This window comes from Spinacia oleracea, chromosome 2, assembly GCF_020520425.1.
Source record: "Spinacia oleracea cultivar Varoflay chromosome 2, BTI_SOV_V1, whole genome shotgun sequence".
Taxonomy (NCBI): Eukaryota; Viridiplantae; Streptophyta; class Magnoliopsida; order Caryophyllales; family Amaranthaceae; genus Spinacia; species Spinacia oleracea.
In genome coordinates this window covers 74,899,109-74,918,140 of record NC_079488.1, presented here as the reverse complement: position 1 = coordinate 74,918,140, position 19,032 = coordinate 74,899,109, and the positions used below count along the sequence as shown (strand labels likewise).

Here is a 19,032-nt window from a genome sequence, read left to right as displayed (position 1 = left end):
TATTATTTAGGAGTTTTTTAATAATTATTTTTCTAAAATTGTTATTTATTCTAAGTGAGAAAATAGTAGATTAAGAAGGGCATATTTAGTTTAAGTATGCATTTAAGTGACTGTTTATGTGCTAAGTGTTTACTTATTTGAATTTATTTAATCTTTAATCATGTTTTTTTTGCTTTATGTGATTAATTGCATCATTGTTCATGATTAAGCATGTACTCGTGCATCGAATTTGTTTTATCTTTCAAGCTTAATTTATTTATTTTGGGGGTTAATTTCTTGTATGGGAATACGTTAGTAAGACTTTTAAGTTGTGTGTTTTTGGATTTAAAGATGTTGCCTTCAAGTTTTCCAGTCTAGGTCAATTAGAGAATCTTGATAGTGAGACTCTACACTTGTATATGAAGAAGATTGAGTTTGGATGAAAATACTTTGTTACGCTTAAGAACATACCCCATTTGAGAAATAGGGATGTCATGTCTAAGATGGTCATATATTGTTTACCCCATAGGACATCGTTTATAGAGCTTAAGAATAAATTTCATGATATGCACTATGAGGATGATACACCTACTTGGAGGAAATATGGTACTGGAGATGGTAGATGGAGATATGACATTGAGGTCATGACTGCTATCTTTGAGTTAGCTGAGAGGTGTTATGAGGATGGTAGACTTGCTAAGGGATTAGGCCTAGAGTATGTGGAAGGTGATGATGATATTGAGAATGAGATGGAAGAAAAATGAGAGTGATGATGATGATGCTGTTGAGATTGAGAATCTGAATCCAGTGGTTCGTGAACCTACTATTGAGCTGTCTAGTGGATCCGAGTCAGAGTTTGAGGCTAATATTGAGGTCAACAGTGTGCCACAACAGGATGATGAGGTTATGGATGGAGATTCTTATCCAGAAGAAGACATGGATTATCCTGAAGATCAAGACTTCACTCTAGAGCACTATAGGGAAAGATATGATAGGTGTGATGCTGCTAGCATTTTAGCATTGTTTTATTTTAGTTAGTCTTTTCATTTAAAGTTAAACAATAAAGTAGCGAAACTACTTCCTCCGTCCCAAATTAGTTGTTACACTTACCTTTGCACAAAGTTTTAGGTGATAAGTGGTTGTTTGGTTATCAATTGTTATTTTATTGAAAAAGTAGATGTGATAGGAGTTAGTGGGGTATTTTTTTAATTGAATGAGAGAGGTTGTGGGGACAAAAAAATATTTAGTGGGAAGAGAGAGACAATATAATAATTGTGGGGTCATTCCTAATTTAGAAGTGTAACAACTAATCTGGGACGGACGAAAAAAGAAAGTGTAACAACTAATCTGGGACGGAGGGAGTACTATTCATGGTTTTAGTTGAATAGTTATCCAGTATGCAAAGGATGTAGAATTCTTATTAAAGCAATAAAGTATTTAGTTTCTGACGCTATTCTCTAAGTTCTAAAGTTCTAAGTTGATTCATTTCAAGTGAGTTCGAGCAAATTACACAAAGGGATTATGTGCTTATTTCTTTAATGAAATTCTAAGTGCATTTTACGCGGTGTACCTGTATACCACTTAGCTATGTGATACGAACAAGTTTCACTAGTAGAGAAAACGTCATTTGCAACTCCCCTTTTACAACTCACACATTGTGTGAATGCTACGAAAAGTCATTGGTCAACATGGGTCACGAAATTAATGATTTTATTACACCGTTTACTGACTGTGAACGCTGCAATTTTTGGGGAAAAAATAGAAAACCTACTCGCAGTGCACCGAGTGAGTGCACGCTAAGAAAAAGGTGTGTAATTGCAACTTCCTCCCGATATATGCGCTACGTGGCCTTTTTCCATACCTAAAATCACTGTTAAGTCTCCTTCTCTCCCTAGAACTCTCCGTCCATTTCTAACCCCTAAAATTCATTATCTCTTCGTTTCGTCCAAATCATTCAATGGGTTTTTGAAAAAGAGCTTCGATATGGTTCCTTCCAGCTCTCATATTTAGATGAGTAGATCAGGTTGCTGATGTAGCGCAAGCCTCCCCTCGTGAAAAAGGTTAATATTTCTATCTCCAAATCTCACTATTTTGTTTGCTTTTCTTTCTTATTTTATTTGGATATGTTAGCCGAGCATTTTGAAATATGTAATGGTTGCATCTCTTTTGATTTTTTTATTAAATTTTCAACCCCGGTCTGCAGAGATAAAGAGATTGCAGATGAGAGAAAGGACGTCGACCTTGTACTGCGCTTAAAGTTCTCCCTTCACTTCGTCAATTGTAGTAGGGTTTTAATTCTTAAAATCTTTATTTTTATTCGATTTTAAATTATTTATGATGTTCAGCTGATTTGATTTCTTAATTTTTGGGGATTTATTGTTCTTCATTTTAGTTGTTAATTTGATGTAAATTTGTGGGGTTCTGTTAATTGAGAGACTGGGTCTGGTAATTTAAGGGTTAGTTTTTTTTAATGTTTCAATCGAATTTGTTAATTTGGAGTCAAATTGGTTCAGGTTATTTGGAATTCACAATATGTTTATTTGTTTGATTTTCCTATATTTGAATGTGGGATGTTGTTGTATTCTTTATTCATTAGACATTGGTTTGGTTTGTTCTAGTTCATACTGCAAAAGTGAGATGTATGAACCCTGAAGGAATGTCATCTACATAGTTTGTTTGAACATTGAATTGGATGGGGTAACCTTGCAGATTATATGCATCAGGATATATTATTCTACTTTTGTATTCTTAATTTGCATACCTGAATTCTGAAACATACAGTGTTGTTAAAGAAAATGCCATCATTGTTTGCGTAGTTGCTTATAACATTGGAATTTGAATGCTTATTAACATGAGCGACTCATGGGGATGTCATCCATTTTTGTTTAGCCAAACTCATTCTTTTGGATTAAGTTTGTGATGATTGTTTGTTGTTGCTGCATTGTTGATGTTTATAGAAGATACCATTAATGAGAGTTAGGGTTAGCAACAAAATATGAGGATTTGGTTCCACCGGACTTAAGGGGTGGATTTTACTTACCTTATCCCTCTACCCTTATGTGATCCCTTCATACCCCTTCAAATAAAGGGAACACCTCATTGATTTGGGGTATAACAACAAGAAAGCATTTAATCTACTATGTGTATGTGTATGTGTGTGCCTAAGACCCTAAGCTACAGATCTTTCGAGTAAAAGATTAAGCACAATAGATCACCTGAGATTTTCCCTGAAAAAGGTGTTTATTTAACAGAATAATGTGCATCTTGAAGCTTGCTTTATGTTGAAACCATTGATCATCCTGGATTGTTGGTGGATCTAGTCAGAACAATAGCTGATATTAACATTTTTGTTGAATCTGGAGAATTTGACACTAAGGTGAAACCTCAACTTGATGTTTGCATATTTTTTCTTTTCCTGCTAATACTTCTCGTAGTGTTGTTGTTGTTATTGTTTTCCCTCTGTAATAATAAAAATGTGACAAGCTACTTGTTTTGCAAACAGAGAGGAATAATACTTCCCTATCGGCACATAGTCCTAATTACCATCACCTTTGCTGCTAGAGTTGAACAAAAATGAACAAGAAGAAGGTTTTCCAACTTGCTAAGGGGTTTAGAGGCAAATCAAAGAATTACATAAGGATAACAAGAGAGAGGGTAGAGAAGGCACTTCAATATTCTTATAGAGATCGTCGCACCAAGAAGCGTGATATACACTTTTTTTGGATTGAACGCATCAATGATGGTTCCCGCCAACATGGGGTACATATTCCTCGCAAATTTTTGGCTATACCCGGGTATAGCCAAAGCTGGCTGTACCCCTATCCAAAACGATGTCGTTTTGTGTTGTTTAAAATGAACATTAATATACTGGTACAAAAATTAACATTTACTATTCCGGAAATGAACATTTATTTATTTATTTGGAATGAACATTTACTATTTTGAAAATGAACATTTATTTATTTATTTGGAAATAAACTACAAAAATGAACATTTACTATTTCGGAAATGAACATTTATTTATTTATTTGGAATGAACATTTACTATTTTGGAAATGAACATGTATTTATTTATTTGGAAATAAACATTATAGGCGCTTGTAAAAACATAAAAAGACCAATGAAGTGAACAATTTCATTATGAACATTAACCATATATTTATTGTGAACAAACAAATAAACAAGAAAAAACAAATAATTCAACAAAAAAGAACAAACAATATAAAAAAGAACATAAAATTTCAGAAAAAAGAACAACCAATAAAACAATTATGAACACTTTTATGATGAATTTTAAAGCCAACATGAAAGAACAAACAATACAACAAGAAAGAACAAATACTGGTACAAAAATGAACATTTACTATTTCGGAAATGAACATTTATTTATTTATTTGGAATGAACATTTACTATTTTGGAAATGAACATTTATTTATTTATTTGGAAATAAACTACAAAAATGAACATTTACTATTTCTGAAATGAACATTTACTATTTCGGAAATGAACATTTATTTGGAATGAACATTTACTATTTTGGAAATGAACATTTATTTGGAAATAAACAATATAGGCGCTTGTAAAAACATAAAAGACCAATGAAGTGAACAATTTCATTATGAACATTAACCATATATTTATTGTGAACAAACAAATAAACAAAAAAGAACAAATAATTCAACAAAAAAGAACAAACAATATAAAAAAGAACATAAAATTCCAGAAAAAAGAACAAACAATACAACAATTATGAACAATTTTATGATGAATTTTAAAGCCAACATGAAAGAACAAACAATACAACAATAACTTTGATGAATGAATTTAAAAAACAACAAGAAAGAACAAACAGTACAACAAGAAAGAACAAGCAATACAAAAAGAAAGAATAAAAAGATTAATGAAGAGTTTAATTATGAACATTAACCATATGATTATTATAAACAAACAAATAAACAAGAAAGAACAAACAATATAAAAAAGAACATAAAATTCCAGAAGAAAGAACAAAAAATACAACAATTATGAAAATTTGATGATGAATTTAAAAAACAACAAGAAAGAACAAACAGTACAACAAGAAAGAACAAACAGTATAATAAGAGTGAACAAACGGTACAATAAAAAAGAACAAAATGTCGACAAGAATGAACAAACAATATGAGCGCGTCGTTTTAGGGGGTACAGCCAGAGCTGGCTGTACCCGGGTACAGCAGTTAACGATTGCATATTCCTTATCTCCTCTTTTGATTAAATTACTCCCTCCGTCCCTTAATACTCGCACCGGTTTGACCGGTGCGGAGTTTAAGACATTTGAATTGACTTATTAATTTAATGGGTGTTAGTTGATAGTGGGGTATTTTTTTAATATAGTTAGTGGGAAATGTGTAAGGGGTGGGGAGTAGTGAGTGGGGGATGTGATATAACTAGGATTATCTTATTCATGAATCAAACTTCGAATGACTATTGAAACTACGAAAATGAAGTTCAAGTATCTATACAAGTCCCTCAAATCCTTCATTGAAAATACCAATTCAAATAATTTAGTTTCTTTTACTTGGATGAAATAATAATTTACAAACAAAATACAAGTCATATAATTTCTTTAATTTCTTTTCTCCGGCACTGCAAACTCAACAAAATGATCTCTGTATATCCAATTTATCCCCAAACTGTTCAATCAAAACCGCAGAAAAATTATATTAATTTAACAAAAACAACAAATGAAAAACATCCAACAAATACCTTAGCAAATCCCTCGGCACTACCCGTCTAAGTACTAAAAACACAATAACCTTCTTTTTACCAACTGCAATCTCAAACTCATCTTCCTCAAGCTCAACCTTCAACGGTTTAGGAGCACTCGTGTGCGTTAAGCTGAATGTATTTTGAATATAGCATGCAATGTCACAAGCGAATGTTTGGTCTCTCCATGAAATTTTCTGTCAATCGAATATAATAGATCAGGAGAGTCAAAGAAGTATGTTAAATGTTATGGAGCTGCACTACTTTCCATTCACAAGGTTATAGAAGAGTACGTCGAGAATCTAAGTCTTCCCGCTGAATACTATGTGATAAAGTTACTTGGCTTCACTATGGTATATTCCCCCAAACATATTCCGGAAATTTGATACCACACTTTCCAAATCTTAGACCTGATGTCTTCTCCTTCTTTTACAAAAAGAAAGATTGCCCTCTAATATGTACATTCTAATAAATGTTAATCCTCAATATAATCTTATTCTCTGTAACATATCACATCACTACCTTTAACTCCTTTAAAATACTGCCTACTTTCATTCTTTCTTTTTTGAGGGATTTTAAACTACTGCCTACTTGCCTAGGGCATGGTAATATTTTCAAATATATTCATCTTTGTGGTCCTCGTCCCTGTAATTGTAAAACAGTATGTTAGCCTCACCCTTACAATTGCAAAGATGTCATTTCTTTTGGACCCTTTGTGGGATAAGCAACTTTTTGGACTACTTCTTCACAAAAACTATGAAATAGAGGACACTTTAATAGGTCATATAATTTAGTTCATGGTAATGCTAGTTCATGGTAATGCAAAGTTAAAAATTTCCTAGTAGATATTCTTTCAACTCTGTTGTAATCTAAACACAGTAGATATCTCTTCTTCAATTCATCAATGATCCATCAATTAAAACAAAGAAATGTACTCATAAAATGGAAACAAGGGCATTACTATTATACATGAAGGACACGTCTGAGTAAACATACCATGAAATACTAAATAACAAAAATAACACAGGATCCAATGCATCATTGTCAAACAAATATTGTCTTACATTACTAAGTCACGACTCTTAACCACAAACAGTTTTAAGAAACCTTTTTTTGAGAGCATGTATATGTTAGAAGGACCATAACATATGCCCAAAAAGAGATGCTTTCTCTTTTTCTTCATTCAGTTCACTTATTCAACTCAAGAAAATCAGTGCTAGAAACTCACCAGTTTATGGAGGAGATCGATCAGGCTGCTAATCAAACAGATCATGCAAATATTTCTTCATCACTTCCTCCATCTTAATGGCATCACTCTTGAGACACCATACCAAAATTTTGGAGCCCCAAAATGCATGCAATTCAGAGAATACAAATGATGATCTTCGAAATTCTATTCAAACAAAAGAAGAAAATAGAATCAGCTATAAATGTCTCAAAAGGCACTTAGGTAAAACACATGACGTAAAACTCTACTAGGTTATGTTAAAGTTGAAATATACACAAGATAAACACATGAAATTTGTATAGTAATACACTGTCAGTATAATTGCCACCTCGTAATTTATTTTGTTTTCAATTCATGGAAAAATTTTGCCAAACCTTTTCCACTCCAGCATAGTGTCAGTCTGGCAGATAACTCGGACCATTTAAAGCAAAATAGTATATACCCCCCCCCCCCCCCTAATGTATTCCCCTGTTACAAGTTACCCATTTTTTTCAAAAGCATGTCCTGGGATGCTGATAGTTTAGAACCATCACTGTAAACGTACCCACTAAAATGAGGAAAAGCACATTCCAATGTACAACCATGGCACTTGAACACCTGATATATATATATTTATATATATATATATATGCATTTTCATAGGAAAGAACGAAATTAGCAAGCCTACGTAAATGTTCAAGTTTCATCCTGATTTATCACAACCCGTGTTAGAGGTCGAACAACCTTGATCAAAGAATTTCGGAAAGCCACTACAGAAAACTCTAGTTTCCATATCAGCCCCATAGAGAACCTGAAAAGTATCAAGCTACTATTAGTGTACGAAAACTCAAAAATACAAATTATTGCACGAACAAACGACCACCCCCCGCCCTTCCCAAAGAAAAAGAGTTAAAACGAAATACTTATTAGTGAGGAAGTGTGATACAATTATTATCGCACCTCAATTTCCTTAGTAGGCTTCTCAACCACTCGCCAGTATACTATTGACTGATGGCTCCCAGTTTTCAATACCAGAATCTGTACATTTTTCACTCCTGAAATATTGGGCCTTAAAAGTGTCAGCATATCTATGAAAGCCATCTATAGTGAATTCAGGGCTAGGTTCAAAACCAAATTCAGCTTTTCCTGGCTCCAAAGTTTTTCCATTACCAGGCCCGAATTCTACCTCCATTCTTCCACATCTTCTCCTTTTCTTCCTAGAATGATTATGATTCTTCCTATAATGATTACGAACCTTAGACTGTTTTCTTGACGCATTACGATTCTGCAGTTTGTCATTTCTCTGTACACGGGTCACAAACTTGGTGTGTTCCCATATATCTTTTTCTTTAAGAGGACATGAAGGTTTCCACAATGAAGAAGGAATGATACAAAAATATCCACATAATTCAGCTTGTGGGTATATCTTTTCGACATACTTTATTGTATCTTTAAATTCCTGCAGAATTCGTAACACCAAACCTTCAAACAACCTGGATAGAGACCTAGATTTTAAAAAATCTGAAAATTTTATTGAAATTTAATTTTTTTTTTAAAAATCCCAACATAACATCAGTTATTACAATGTCTCCTAACTTTCACCAATCTTTGTTAAACTTGAACTGCGCGCTTTAAATATCTTAATTTACTGTTGTAACCTTCATAAGTAGTTTGGGCATCCAAAAAGAAACTTTTGACATAATTAGTTGAGGCCTTGAGGGTGAGGGGAGTAAGTTTTTTATCCACCAGTAAGATTCACATTTATGCCTCTCTCTCAAGCTTGGTATTACATACATTACCCACCCCTTTTTCCTCCCAACGTAGGGAATTGATCTAGGGACATAATCAAAATCAGATGGGGTTCTCAGTTTCTCACTAACTAAGATACCCATACTCATAGAATGTTGCAAGATACAACAAGAACCAGAAAAAACTATTAAGAACTTCTCTAACCCCTTCAAAATACTTATGAGTCATCAACCAAAAATTGCGACCTTAAACTTACACAACATAAGTGTATTAAGCATTTATATCTACTCTTACATGACTTGTCCATAACAACAAACACCAAACATCTTTAATGTGAATCCATAACACCGAGTTGATCGTGTGAATCACCAAGGTTTTGATTATTTCTTATGTTCAAGAAACCTAAAACACCGGTTAATATTAAATTCCATTAGCATATTATCTCAACTTCTCAAGTTTATCCAAATGCAACAACTTGTTACCAATCATTAGCCTTCAATATCTCTCCATATTATTTATAAGAAGATATGTGGATACCTGCTGGACAATAATATCCTCGACCTAAACCTCAACTCTTTGCATGCAATCCAACATGACCTGGCATTGAGAACCCATAAGCTTTCTGAAGAGGAAATGATCACAAAATGCCCTCTCAATATATGCATGTCACATTGACATAGGGATACGACAAACTTTTACCACCAGAAGGAAGAAACCAGAATTCACATGAAAACAGTTTAACGCCATCAATGCGATTCTTTTAAACGAATACCTCTTCTTCCCAATAAAATTATCTGGATCCCCATAATCTCCACCTTCAGGCTCCTTTATTATGTACATGGACGACACTTGAGTACTTGTCCAACAAAGTCTTTGCATAATACATAAACATTGCAAACTAATTAAGATGGTAGTAAAGCTAGTCTGAGCAGCACTCAAAGAATCAACACCAAAAGTAATAGAAAGAAAAAGTTAGCACATGGTTCATCCCACCAGGGAAAACATCAACGGGAATCTTTCGGTTCAAATTGAGTACCCACTAGCCACCCTATTCTTTTTCTCCTCAATCCCAACTGATCTCATAAACACTGGACATAATATCATAAAACACCCAATAATCAAATAACCAAACATTAGCAGGCTAAGAAAAAAAAATCAAAAACGATATAGAATTCTATAATGTGAAGATAAAAAATGTCTCGAGCATAAAAGATAGAACAATGATATCCTCGAATCATCCCCTCACAATTTAGAAAATAAAACCCTGAAAATCGAACATTGATATCCTAAAATCACCCCATCACAATTAAGAAAATTAAAACCTAATACACAGAATCATGTGCTTATTGCAACCGAAACAAAAGTATAAAATCCTAAACCCTAAAATTCAAGAAATTAAGAAAGAGAAAGTACCGGCAAGAAAAGGAATAGATGGCCATGCAAGGTTGCAATGTGATTAGCGAGCCATTAGCAGAGAGCGAACCAGAGACTTCCACTTCGCGAACTAGGAATTGGGGTTTGATTGGTGGGAAAGAAGATGAAAAATGTCAGCCATTGCAGGGGCTGAGGAGCCTCGTCGTAGTGAAGAGAAGAGTATATAAGGTTAAACCCGTCAAAACACTATTCATAAGAGAATTTTGATTTTTTCAAAGAAAGAATTTAAAGGCAAAACAGTCGTTCCAAATAGGATCTTCTTGCTTTTAGAAGGTTTAGGATTCGAGTTAGTTTCAAATGATTGAGTTTCGGGTATGGATTGATAAATCGGGCTGGGTCATGAGTAATTGCCAATTCTATTCAAGTGAGCATGGTCTTTGGGCTGGACAAACAAACCCCTTGCAGAGTCGCAGGTCGCACAGTATGCAATCCAAAAGACCAAAACACAAAAAGGAAAAATAGTAAAGGAAAAATAAAAAATAAAAAAGGAGGTTAAGCTGTCGCAGACTCACAGAAACTGCCATCTTCCCCAAATTAGCTCTAGGGTTTTTCAAGACAGCAAAATTCTCCTGCAATTTCATCAAATTAACCTTCAATTTTCCTTCAATTTTTTCCAATGGATCGCCGATTAAACTACCCGTATTCTCGCCGATCCAAACCCCAAAAAAGTTACGCAGAAGAAGATGACGATGAAGAAAACGACGCCGTTTTAGGAGTAATCGGCAATTCCGACGACGAAGACGATGACGACGACAATGATGAAGACTTCAACGGTCAGCATCGACGCCATACACCCACCCGACAACGCCGGAAACTAAGAAAGTTGTCTAATTGGAATTACCATTCTACTCCTACTCCCTCCGGCATTTCGGATTGGTTGGAGCAGGGTACTTTCATCCTTTTGGAAATCTGGGGTGAGAGGTTTTTGCAATTGGGGAGGAGCAGCTTAAGGAGTGAGGACTGGAACGATGTCGCCGAAAGGGTTTCGGAGGCGACAAGGTCAAATCGCACCGTTTCAGATTGTCGAAACCGGCTGAACGCTTTGAAGATGAAGTATAAGAGGGAGAAAGCTAAAGTGATTAGCTTAGGAGGTGGAAGCAGTAAGTGGGTTTACTTTAAAAAGATGGATGTTTTAATGACAATGTCACCAAGGCAGTTGCAACAGCAAGAGCAATGTGGGTTAGCTTGTGGAGTTGATTCGGGCGAGTTTGTGTTTATGAACCCGCGAGTTTACTTGGATCACTCCAATGCGTCCGATGAGATGAGGGACAGTCCCGGAAATTCGGAGTCTGAGGGTGGAGAAGATGATGAGGAAGAGGAAGAGGATGATGATGAGGAGAATGAGGAAGAGGCGGAGGAGTCTTATAGGATGCTATCAGAGTCGATTAAGAGGGTTGGAGTTATATATGAGAAGATGGAGGATAGTAAGAAGCAACATATGGAGGAATTGGATAGGATGAGAGAGGAGTTTCAGAGAGAATTGGAGTTGCAAAAGAAGGAGATGCTTGACCAGACTAAGTCCGAGATTGCGAAATTAGGACAAAAGGATGATCAGGATAGTGATTGCTCTGTTGAGAATGTGAGTGAGCTATGAAGGTTGCACTTGAGCCTTTTTTTTCTTCTTTTTTGCAATCTTGTTTTTGGTTATGTTGAAAATTTGATATTTCTTGTATATGTAGAAATGTTTGATTAGAGATTTAGAGGTAAGGAATGACTATTTAGTAAGATGGTGATCAAAGTACAACAACATATTCGAAAAGCATTGACATGCAAGTGTGTAGTTTTGTACTTGTAGGTTGTCTATGCTAGTATGCTCTAGCCTTAGAATTAATGCATTCTAGCAAATGAAATAAAATATGACTAAATGACCCTATTTTATTCCCTGTGGTATTTTTATTTTATTTTATTTTATTTTTGCTTTATTGTCACCGCTAGTATGCAGCTCGTCTTGTTTGATGCAACTTGGATATGCCATGTTCATGTTGAGCTTCATTGAAAATTTATTGAGGGAGTAATTTGTTTTGCATCATTTTCGTGTTTGCATTGGTTGTGCAGGAATATGTTATGTGAATATCTTAGTGCCTCGTTAACATGCTTATTGTACTGTGGTTTTATGCCAAGAATGTAATCACTTTATTTTTCATGCTTGTTATGGATTCTAAACATTTAGTTGAGGTTCTATGTTCTAGTTCTATTATTGACTATTGAATCTTGCTTGAGACTATCAGATCCTTGTTACGAGTAATTGATTGCTGTAACAATGTTATTAATTCTTTTCCTTCTATAGCTTTTTGAAATGATGAAATCTAACCTTTAGAATCACTTGTCTCAGTGGATGACATCAGAAGGACGAAATTGATGAGGACTGCTGTACAAATGGCAGGCTTGATAGGCATCGCCCATATACTGAAGTGGCTAAGTCTGCAAAGCCGCAGGGATGTTTCTTTTGTATCTCTTAACATGTAACTTTTTGATGGCCTCTTTAGCTTTTGATCTATGTTATGTTTCCAACTGACGAAGCGTCATTTTAACAGAAAGTGTACTACGGAGTATTATTAGAAAATAATACTTGTATGTGTTACAGTAATAGAAGAATATTTAAAGCACCAGTTGGTTGCTGTTTAATGTTTCCATCTTATCTCTGTAATCTACATTTATATTTCTTTTCCTATTTTCTCTTGTCTCTAAAATTTAGTATTTCGTGCATCTGAATATTCTTCTAACCTTTGTAAGAATTTAGGATTTGTGGTTTATAATTAGTTGCATGAGGCAAGTACTCTATTTAATTAGGTATACTCTGCTACAAAGATATCATGGAGAGAAATTTAGAAGAAAGCTAAATGGAAGTAAAAAAGAAGAGTTATGCACCAAATTTTATTTGAGCATATACTACGAAGGGATATTGGGAAAGAGCTCTCGTGTGATTGATGGTGCTATCCATTGAATTTTGATGTAAGTATTCTCCCATAGATCATCATTTTCTCTTGGCACCAAAATTTCTGTGGTCTTCATTACTGCAATCATCTTCTTCAATAATTCTGGGACTACTTCCTGCATTCTTGATGGACCATGCACACCTAAATCAGCTTTCATACAAGTGTCCATCCTTCTTAGCAAACTTAGCCAGAATTTGCTGAATCCCGGATTTTCTGATATCGGCTTTAAGTATAGCAAAAATGTGTCTGTTAACAACTCCATGGCGTACTTCAGGGTACCCTCCATGCTCCTCATTTCTCTCGCTGCATTCTCTCTCCTGGAATAATCTAACATCTTTTCATGCAGATCATCAACCATAGCAAATATCACAATGTCTATGCAGCTGATGCAGTTAGCTGATGTCATGTCTAGATCCAAGGCTAATTCAAAGCTTTTTCTGAGACTTATTATTGCTTGGTTTCTCACCTCTTCACGTCGTGCAAGACTTGTCTTTCTCAAGGCTTCTCCTAGCTTGACAAATAAAGGTACGGTGTAGTCCAATCTCATACTGTCTTCCGGACTGCTTGTGATGCTTGCATTGCTGATACTGCTTCCAGGGTCAGAGTAACCTTTGCTCCATTGAATCAGTAATTTTACTGAATTAGCCATCAGATCCATCATCTCTATGTTCTTCTCCACCAAGCTGGTTCTCAGGGCAACGAAACTAAAAGCACAGTCAATGCAAAATGCATAATTGGTTCGGGACATGTTTTTCCCATCGGACATCAGCTGAATTACTGTCTCGACTGCTTTATCATAGTTCTCAGGTAGTCGACCATTGGCTGACAACAAATTCAGAAGTGTCTTCCACCCGATTGGGGTTTGTATATTACCTGGGTATTCGGTTAAAATTTTGCACACTGTTTGGATGATGATTTCACAGCAGGTATCAAGAATTTCCTTATCAAGTTGCCACATCAAGCTTATTGATTTGAACAGGACTTCTTCAGCGTATTTGTCAGTTTGGTTAGAAGAAAGGAGCTTGACGCTTAATTTGAAGAAGATAATTGCTGCTTTTTCGGCAAATGGCACAGGAGAAAAAAGAGGGAATGTAGTAACTGCCAAAATATACTCATTGTAAGCAGGCCAGAAAGTAGAAAACCTGTCAATGTTTGCGTAAGCAATAGCTCCTACTAGATCCCAGCAGAAAGTGACTGTTTCTTCCTCCTCGAGGGCTGTTGTGAATTTTTGCCCTTTTCCTGCAGCTGCAAAGATCAGAGTTCTTCCCAGGTTTAACAATGTTTCTGCAGGTAATTTTGACGAATTACTAAAAATATTCCCGATTTTGCATTGCTGTATAACTTTCAGGTTCTGCTCAAACTCACTTCCACCAAGAACTAGTGAGTCTTCATTACTCTCCAATAAAAAATGTGAAAGTTGGCCTGCTGCAATGGAGTTGTTTCCTCTGCAACTCCCATATTTAGAGTCCTCGATTATGTTTCTTGAGTGCGACTCACCCTCTGCTGTCACTAAGGTATCATAGTCAACCACGGATTGGGGGAGTAGCTTAAGCCTTTTGAGCTTCAACATACAATCAACAATATTTCTCCAAGCTCCTCGCATTGACTCTCCGAATTTGTTTGCAATGCTGAAAACGGCAAGAGTTGCCATTCTTGGTTTCAAATCATTAGCAAATAGATAGAGTGTTTCTTCTGCAGATGCATATGGATTCAGCAGGGTGGTGAATTTGCAAAGCGAGGCTACAAGCTCATCAAGGATGTCTTCTAGCCCATGTTGTGCAATTTTAGCCACTGAAACTATCCCTTCTATGCACTCATTAAGGACTTCATCATCCTCAGCATGCTCAAAGATTGCAGAGAGAGCAGCAACTGTAGGACCTGCAATACATCCAAACATGTCTCTACCTAATCTATGGTCAAAATCGCAAACAGTGAAGGGTTTCATAAGTCTGGATCGACTAATCAGCTCAACCCAACGGCTAGGATTCATGTCAACCAACAAAGCCGCTTGAGCAAAAATTGCAATTGCATGTGTGGCAATGGATTGGAAAAGCTCTGATAGATACTCCCTGGGAAGGTCCTTTCCATTGTTAATCGCCCTGTTATTTCTGATAAACTCTTCCTCTGTCATCTTCTTCTTTACTTGTGGATTGTGTTGGTCTGTGTTTAACATGATGAGAGAGTAACAAAGGATAAACACTGCATCCTTGGTTTCAAAAATTTCAGAAGATTGCTGATTAAAGAATCTTTCTGAAAAGGCCTCTAAAATCCTGTGGATTTTTTGAGACTCTCCAGGTAGTCGGAAACTCTCTAGGTAAGCTCTCAATGCGGCGTCAAGAGCAAAGCCTGTAAAATCGAATGTGTTTGTGAATTCTTTCAGTACCTGTAAGTGAAACTCATCCGGGTCTCCCAGATAATCTCCTATAGCAGTCTTATTGAGCCCAGGGGTAAAGCGGAAGAAATAAGCAAAAGCTTTTGCATCTGGTGGATTTGGAATTAGCTGTGAAATTTTAAGGTACTCTAGACCTTTTTTCTCATCTTGATTGAAATGCGTCCCAGCAATCAATAGTTTCTTCTTTTGTGCTTTCCTCAGTCTTAAAATATGTACCCATTTTTCCAAGTCATCTGGTTTTCGTAAGGGCTCTTCCCAAAAGGGAGAATACTCTGTAATTCCAACTGGAAATGGTTCAAAGGAAACTCCATCTCCTCCTTTGTTTACTTTATCGGCAATGGCATGGATGATTATGATTAAACCTTCAAAGGCTTGAAGTTGCAAGCTTGTCAAAGGGGTAGTCATTGGAAATGCCAGTTTGCAGAGCAGCTTTCCCATTTCCTCAAACACGTTGCAACATGTGAAAGAACAGTCATAATTTACATAAATCTCGATTAGGAATGTGGATTGTCTACAGAGATTGATGATACCTTCAAGTGCTACTTCTTGATATTGCATCGAGCTGTTATTTTTTGCAACTCTGTATAAAACAAAGGTGAGGAATGCTTCAAGCTGTAGCCTAAGTGACCTGCAACAGCATAAAAACATGTTACTTGTATTGTTCGTTCAGTTTATTGTTTTTAGAGTTTTGCTTTGAAATGCAGGTTAAGGGAAAAAAGAGGCCATACAAAAATGCCAAATTGCTAACCTGCGAAGGAAGTTATACGAGTTTAAAACAGTGCTGCAAATCATTGACAAGATGAGAGCGCTGGAACGAGTTCCATAATGGATTAAATGGTGAAAGAGATCATCTTGGATCATCCTACATAGTTTTGGATGCTTGGAAAATCCATCTCCACTCAATTCCAATGCTGTGTTGATCAACATCAAAGCCAAAATCTGGATATCCTCATCATTGCTCTGAGATATAATCCCATCAGTCTCAACTGTCTGCACCACATTCAACAAGGAACATAAAAACTGGAAAATGTCCTCCACACAACGAAGACTAAACCCATCATTCACAATGTCATTATCATCTGCATCAGACTCGGTATTATTATCCCCTTCCTTCGCTTCAATGTTATTCAATTTCGAGAACACAGTATGTGAAATCTCAAGCATAACATATTTAGCAGTTCTCTGAAGCAAATTTCCTCGGTGGGATGCTTGCTGTACGACTAAGAAAGCCGTGTTAACCACCCTACAAACAGATTCATCTTTAAGAAGGCAAGAGGCAGGGTGCATCATTATACCGTTAAGCAACAGAAGGACTTTCATCAGAATCCCTTCCTCGCTAAGTGGGTCCGTCCTCTCGAGCCTGCAGCTTGTGGTGGCAATCACCAGGGAATTCATGGCTTCTTGCGCTCCCGGAGTTTTCTCATCAAAGAGTTGGAGTTTTAAGAGTTTGATGAGCGAAGAGAGAGCAATGTTTGTCGCAGCAGCTGGGACATCATCGCTTTGTATTACATCCAAAAAGGGAGACAGGTATATTGAAGGATCTATAAACTGCCATTCTTGTTGAGGGTTGAAAATGAGGGATCTTAATGATTTTAAGGATTGTTGTTGGATCACAGTGTGATGGTAATTATCATCTGCTGCCGGTAGCTCGAAACTGTTCCTTAATGCTGCTAAAACTGCACCAACTTCTGTGTTAATGGTGCATGAGATACCAATTTCTTTCTTCATGTATTTTGTCATGATGATTTTTTTCAAGAAATTGTCACATTACTTTTTACCTTCAATTTTTTTTTTTTCCTTTTTCTTTTAGTTTTTTGCTCCTTTGTTTTTGTTTCCATGAGTTTGTGATTGGAAAAATCTGAGGGAGTTGATTGGATGACAAGAGAAAAATGGGCGCATTATTTGCTGAACAAGTGGTTGTTTTGTTTTCACATTAATCTTTATTTAATAATCTTGGCTTTGTGATTATAATCTAAATCAAGGATTCTTCCCTTGAAATTCTCTTAGGCAAGTAGTCATTAGCCACACATTTATTTTTTTTTAATTCTATTTCTATGATATTATTTACACCCTCCGTCTCTTTTTGTTTTTTACGTTTGGTATTTTGCAAGTTTATTAATGACTAATTAATTGCATTGAGATTGCTCTAATTTTTTTTATTTAAACAAGGAAAATTACGTTTATTTATAATGTTTCACTTTTATCAAAATTCTGATTTTGGGAATATGAGAAAAAAATTTAATGTCCTAATAGAAAGTTGTGAGAAATTAAATAACCAAATGAATTTAATTGGTTAATATAATCATTTGACACAAATTTTAATAGAATATTAAACATTTATGTGATGATATAAAAGGAAATGTAAATAACATTTTGAGACACACAAAAAGGAAAACGTAAAAAACAAAAAGAGACGGAGGAAGTATAAAAAAACCTATCCAGTTCAAAGTCCTTATATACAATGAAGAAGTATATATTTTTGGCACCATGTATTAAGTATATTACAAAACTTACAAAAACAAAGGTAGTATAATTTAGTGCCTCGGATTTTTATTTTTATTTTGACATCGGGTGAAATACAGAACGAAAAGCAGGAAAAAAAACATAACTTAAATAATAAAATGATATAACATCTAGTCAGGCTCGAGCGGGTGAAGAGTGGAAATAACACCATTGTCCACTGTAGATTTTGCACGCATATGCGCCTGGTAAACTTGAGATCTGTCGACCTTGTAGACTATGCACCTGAGAAATGATTTACCTTGACGAAGAATTCTGGAAAGAATCCAAGTGTGAGTAATATCCGAGAGACCTCTTATCTGCAAGTTAGTAACTAGGTTTGTAGAGTCCGTGAAAGTAGTAATGGAAGCTATTGATCTGGAGATAGCCCATTTCCTCCCGTGGAGACAGGCAAGAGCATCAATATGAGACGCTGACATAGCCATGCCACTGCAGCATCACCAGATGTACAAACCCCTTGACCGAAGTAGAAGAGAGAACCCAACCCATACCAGCTCTTTGGCTTTCTTTTTTCCAAGCACCATCAATTTGTAAACAGAAATCAGTTTGACCTTCTCCCGTCCTACCGATGTTAACTCTCAGAATTCCAGATGGGTAACTTGGATTTAGCCCTAGACCATGGGAATCTGTGGATTCCTTATCCAATAAGGTTGCGTTTGGAAACATAAAATTCATTTCAAATAATGTATTTCAGTTTGCGTGGAATTCAATTCCAAATTTTGTATTTGGGAAATATGGGAATTTGAAATCCAGAATTTTAAACTTTTGGCAATTAAGTAAACTAATTATCTTATTTTGAAAAAGAATATTACATCAAAATAATCCAAGAAATTATATCAAACTGATTATGAAAACAAATTACAACAATATAACATTACACATAAATTAAATCAGATGAATAATCAAAGGTAAATAGTGGTGGTAGAATGTTCAATAGACTCTTAAAATCGTATACAAATATCTTGATTGAACAACAATTAAGTAAATCTTAGTCATGAAATTATACAATTAATCAATAATAGCCTATACAAAATCAAATCAGCTTGTTAACAAAGTTCTTAATTTGGGA

At 35.5% G+C, this 19,032-nt stretch overlaps 3 protein-coding genes across 20 annotated transcripts; 1 reads left to right on the top strand and 2 right to left on the bottom strand.

Moving 5' to 3' along the window:
• Positions 1-5,476: 5,476 nt before the first annotated feature.
• On the bottom strand, positions 5,477-10,470 carry LOC130467932 (putative lysine-specific demethylase JMJ16). 17 transcript variants are annotated; one of them, XM_056837038.1, is made up of 7 exons: positions 10,095-10,470; positions 9,454-9,552; positions 9,219-9,278; positions 7,893-8,425; positions 7,677-7,743; positions 6,954-7,118; positions 5,477-5,922 (listed from the first exon to the last, which is right to left on the bottom strand). In XM_056837038.1, the coding sequence occupies exons 1-4, from the start codon at positions 10,118-10,120 to the stop codon at positions 7,915-7,917; spliced, it is 696 nt and encodes a 231-aa protein (XP_056693016.1). In that variant the 5' UTR covers positions 10,121-10,470; the 3' UTR covers positions 5,477-5,922; positions 6,954-7,118; positions 7,677-7,743; positions 7,893-7,914. The 17 variants fall into 17 exon arrangements, 3 of the variants coding, with proteins under 3 accessions (XP_056693016.1, XP_056693015.1, XP_056693017.1); XR_008927995.1 differs by having other exon boundaries at positions 7,498-7,743; positions 7,893-8,391; positions 9,219-9,552; XR_008928000.1 differs by having other exon boundaries at positions 6,954-7,743; positions 7,893-7,987; positions 8,188-8,391; positions 9,219-9,552.
• A 127-nt stretch (positions 10,471-10,597) lies between these two features.
• On the top strand, positions 10,598-12,746 carry LOC110777242 (trihelix transcription factor ENAP1). 2 transcript variants are annotated; one of them, XM_021981847.2, is made up of 2 exons: positions 10,598-11,711; positions 12,448-12,746. In XM_021981847.2, exon 1 carries the CDS (start codon positions 10,732-10,734, stop codon positions 11,707-11,709), a length of 978 nt encoding a protein of 325 aa, XP_021837539.1. In that variant the 5' UTR covers positions 10,598-10,731; the 3' UTR covers positions 11,710-11,711; positions 12,448-12,746. The 2 variants fall into 2 exon arrangements, with proteins under 2 accessions (XP_021837539.1, XP_021837537.1); XM_021981845.2 differs by having other exon boundaries at positions 10,599-11,694.
• A 258-nt stretch (positions 12,747-13,004) lies between these two features.
• Positions 13,005-17,186, bottom strand: LOC110777245 (ARF guanine-nucleotide exchange factor GNL2). Its single transcript, XM_021981850.2, has 2 exons — positions 16,192-17,186; positions 13,005-16,071 (listed from the first exon to the last, which is right to left on the bottom strand). Exons 1-2 carry the CDS (start codon positions 17,181-17,183, stop codon positions 13,005-13,007), a joined length of 4,059 nt encoding a protein of 1,352 aa, XP_021837542.1. The 5' UTR covers positions 17,184-17,186.
• Between the last annotated feature and the right edge of the window lie 1,846 nt (positions 17,187-19,032).

Coding starts and splice junctions, on each gene's coding strand:
- LOC110777245 (XM_021981850.2), bottom strand. CDS start 17,183: ATGACAAAATACATGAAGAAAGAAATTGGTATCTCATGCACCATTAAC. Junction 16,072..16,191: donor TCGTATAACTTCCTTCGCAG/GTTAGCAATTTG, acceptor ATGCTGTTGCAG/GTCACTTAGGCTACAGCTTG.
- LOC110777242 (XM_021981845.2), top strand. CDS start 10,732: ATGGATCGCCGATTAAACTACCCGTATTCTCGCCGATCCAAACCCCAA. Junction 11,695..12,447: donor GTGATTGCTCTGTTGAGAAT/GTGAGTGAGCTA, acceptor CACTTGTCTCAG/TGGATGACATCAGAAGGACG.
- LOC130467932 (XM_056837037.1), bottom strand. CDS start 10,120: ATGGCCATCTATTCCTTTTCTTGCCG. Junction 9,279..9,453: donor AATTTTATTGGGAAGAAGAG/GTATTCGTTTAA, acceptor TCTCAATGCCAG/GTCATGTTGGATTGCATGCA. Junction 8,426..9,218: donor AGGATATTATTGTCCAGCAG/GTATCCACATAT, acceptor GTCTCTATCCAG/GTTGTTTGAAGGTTTGGTGT.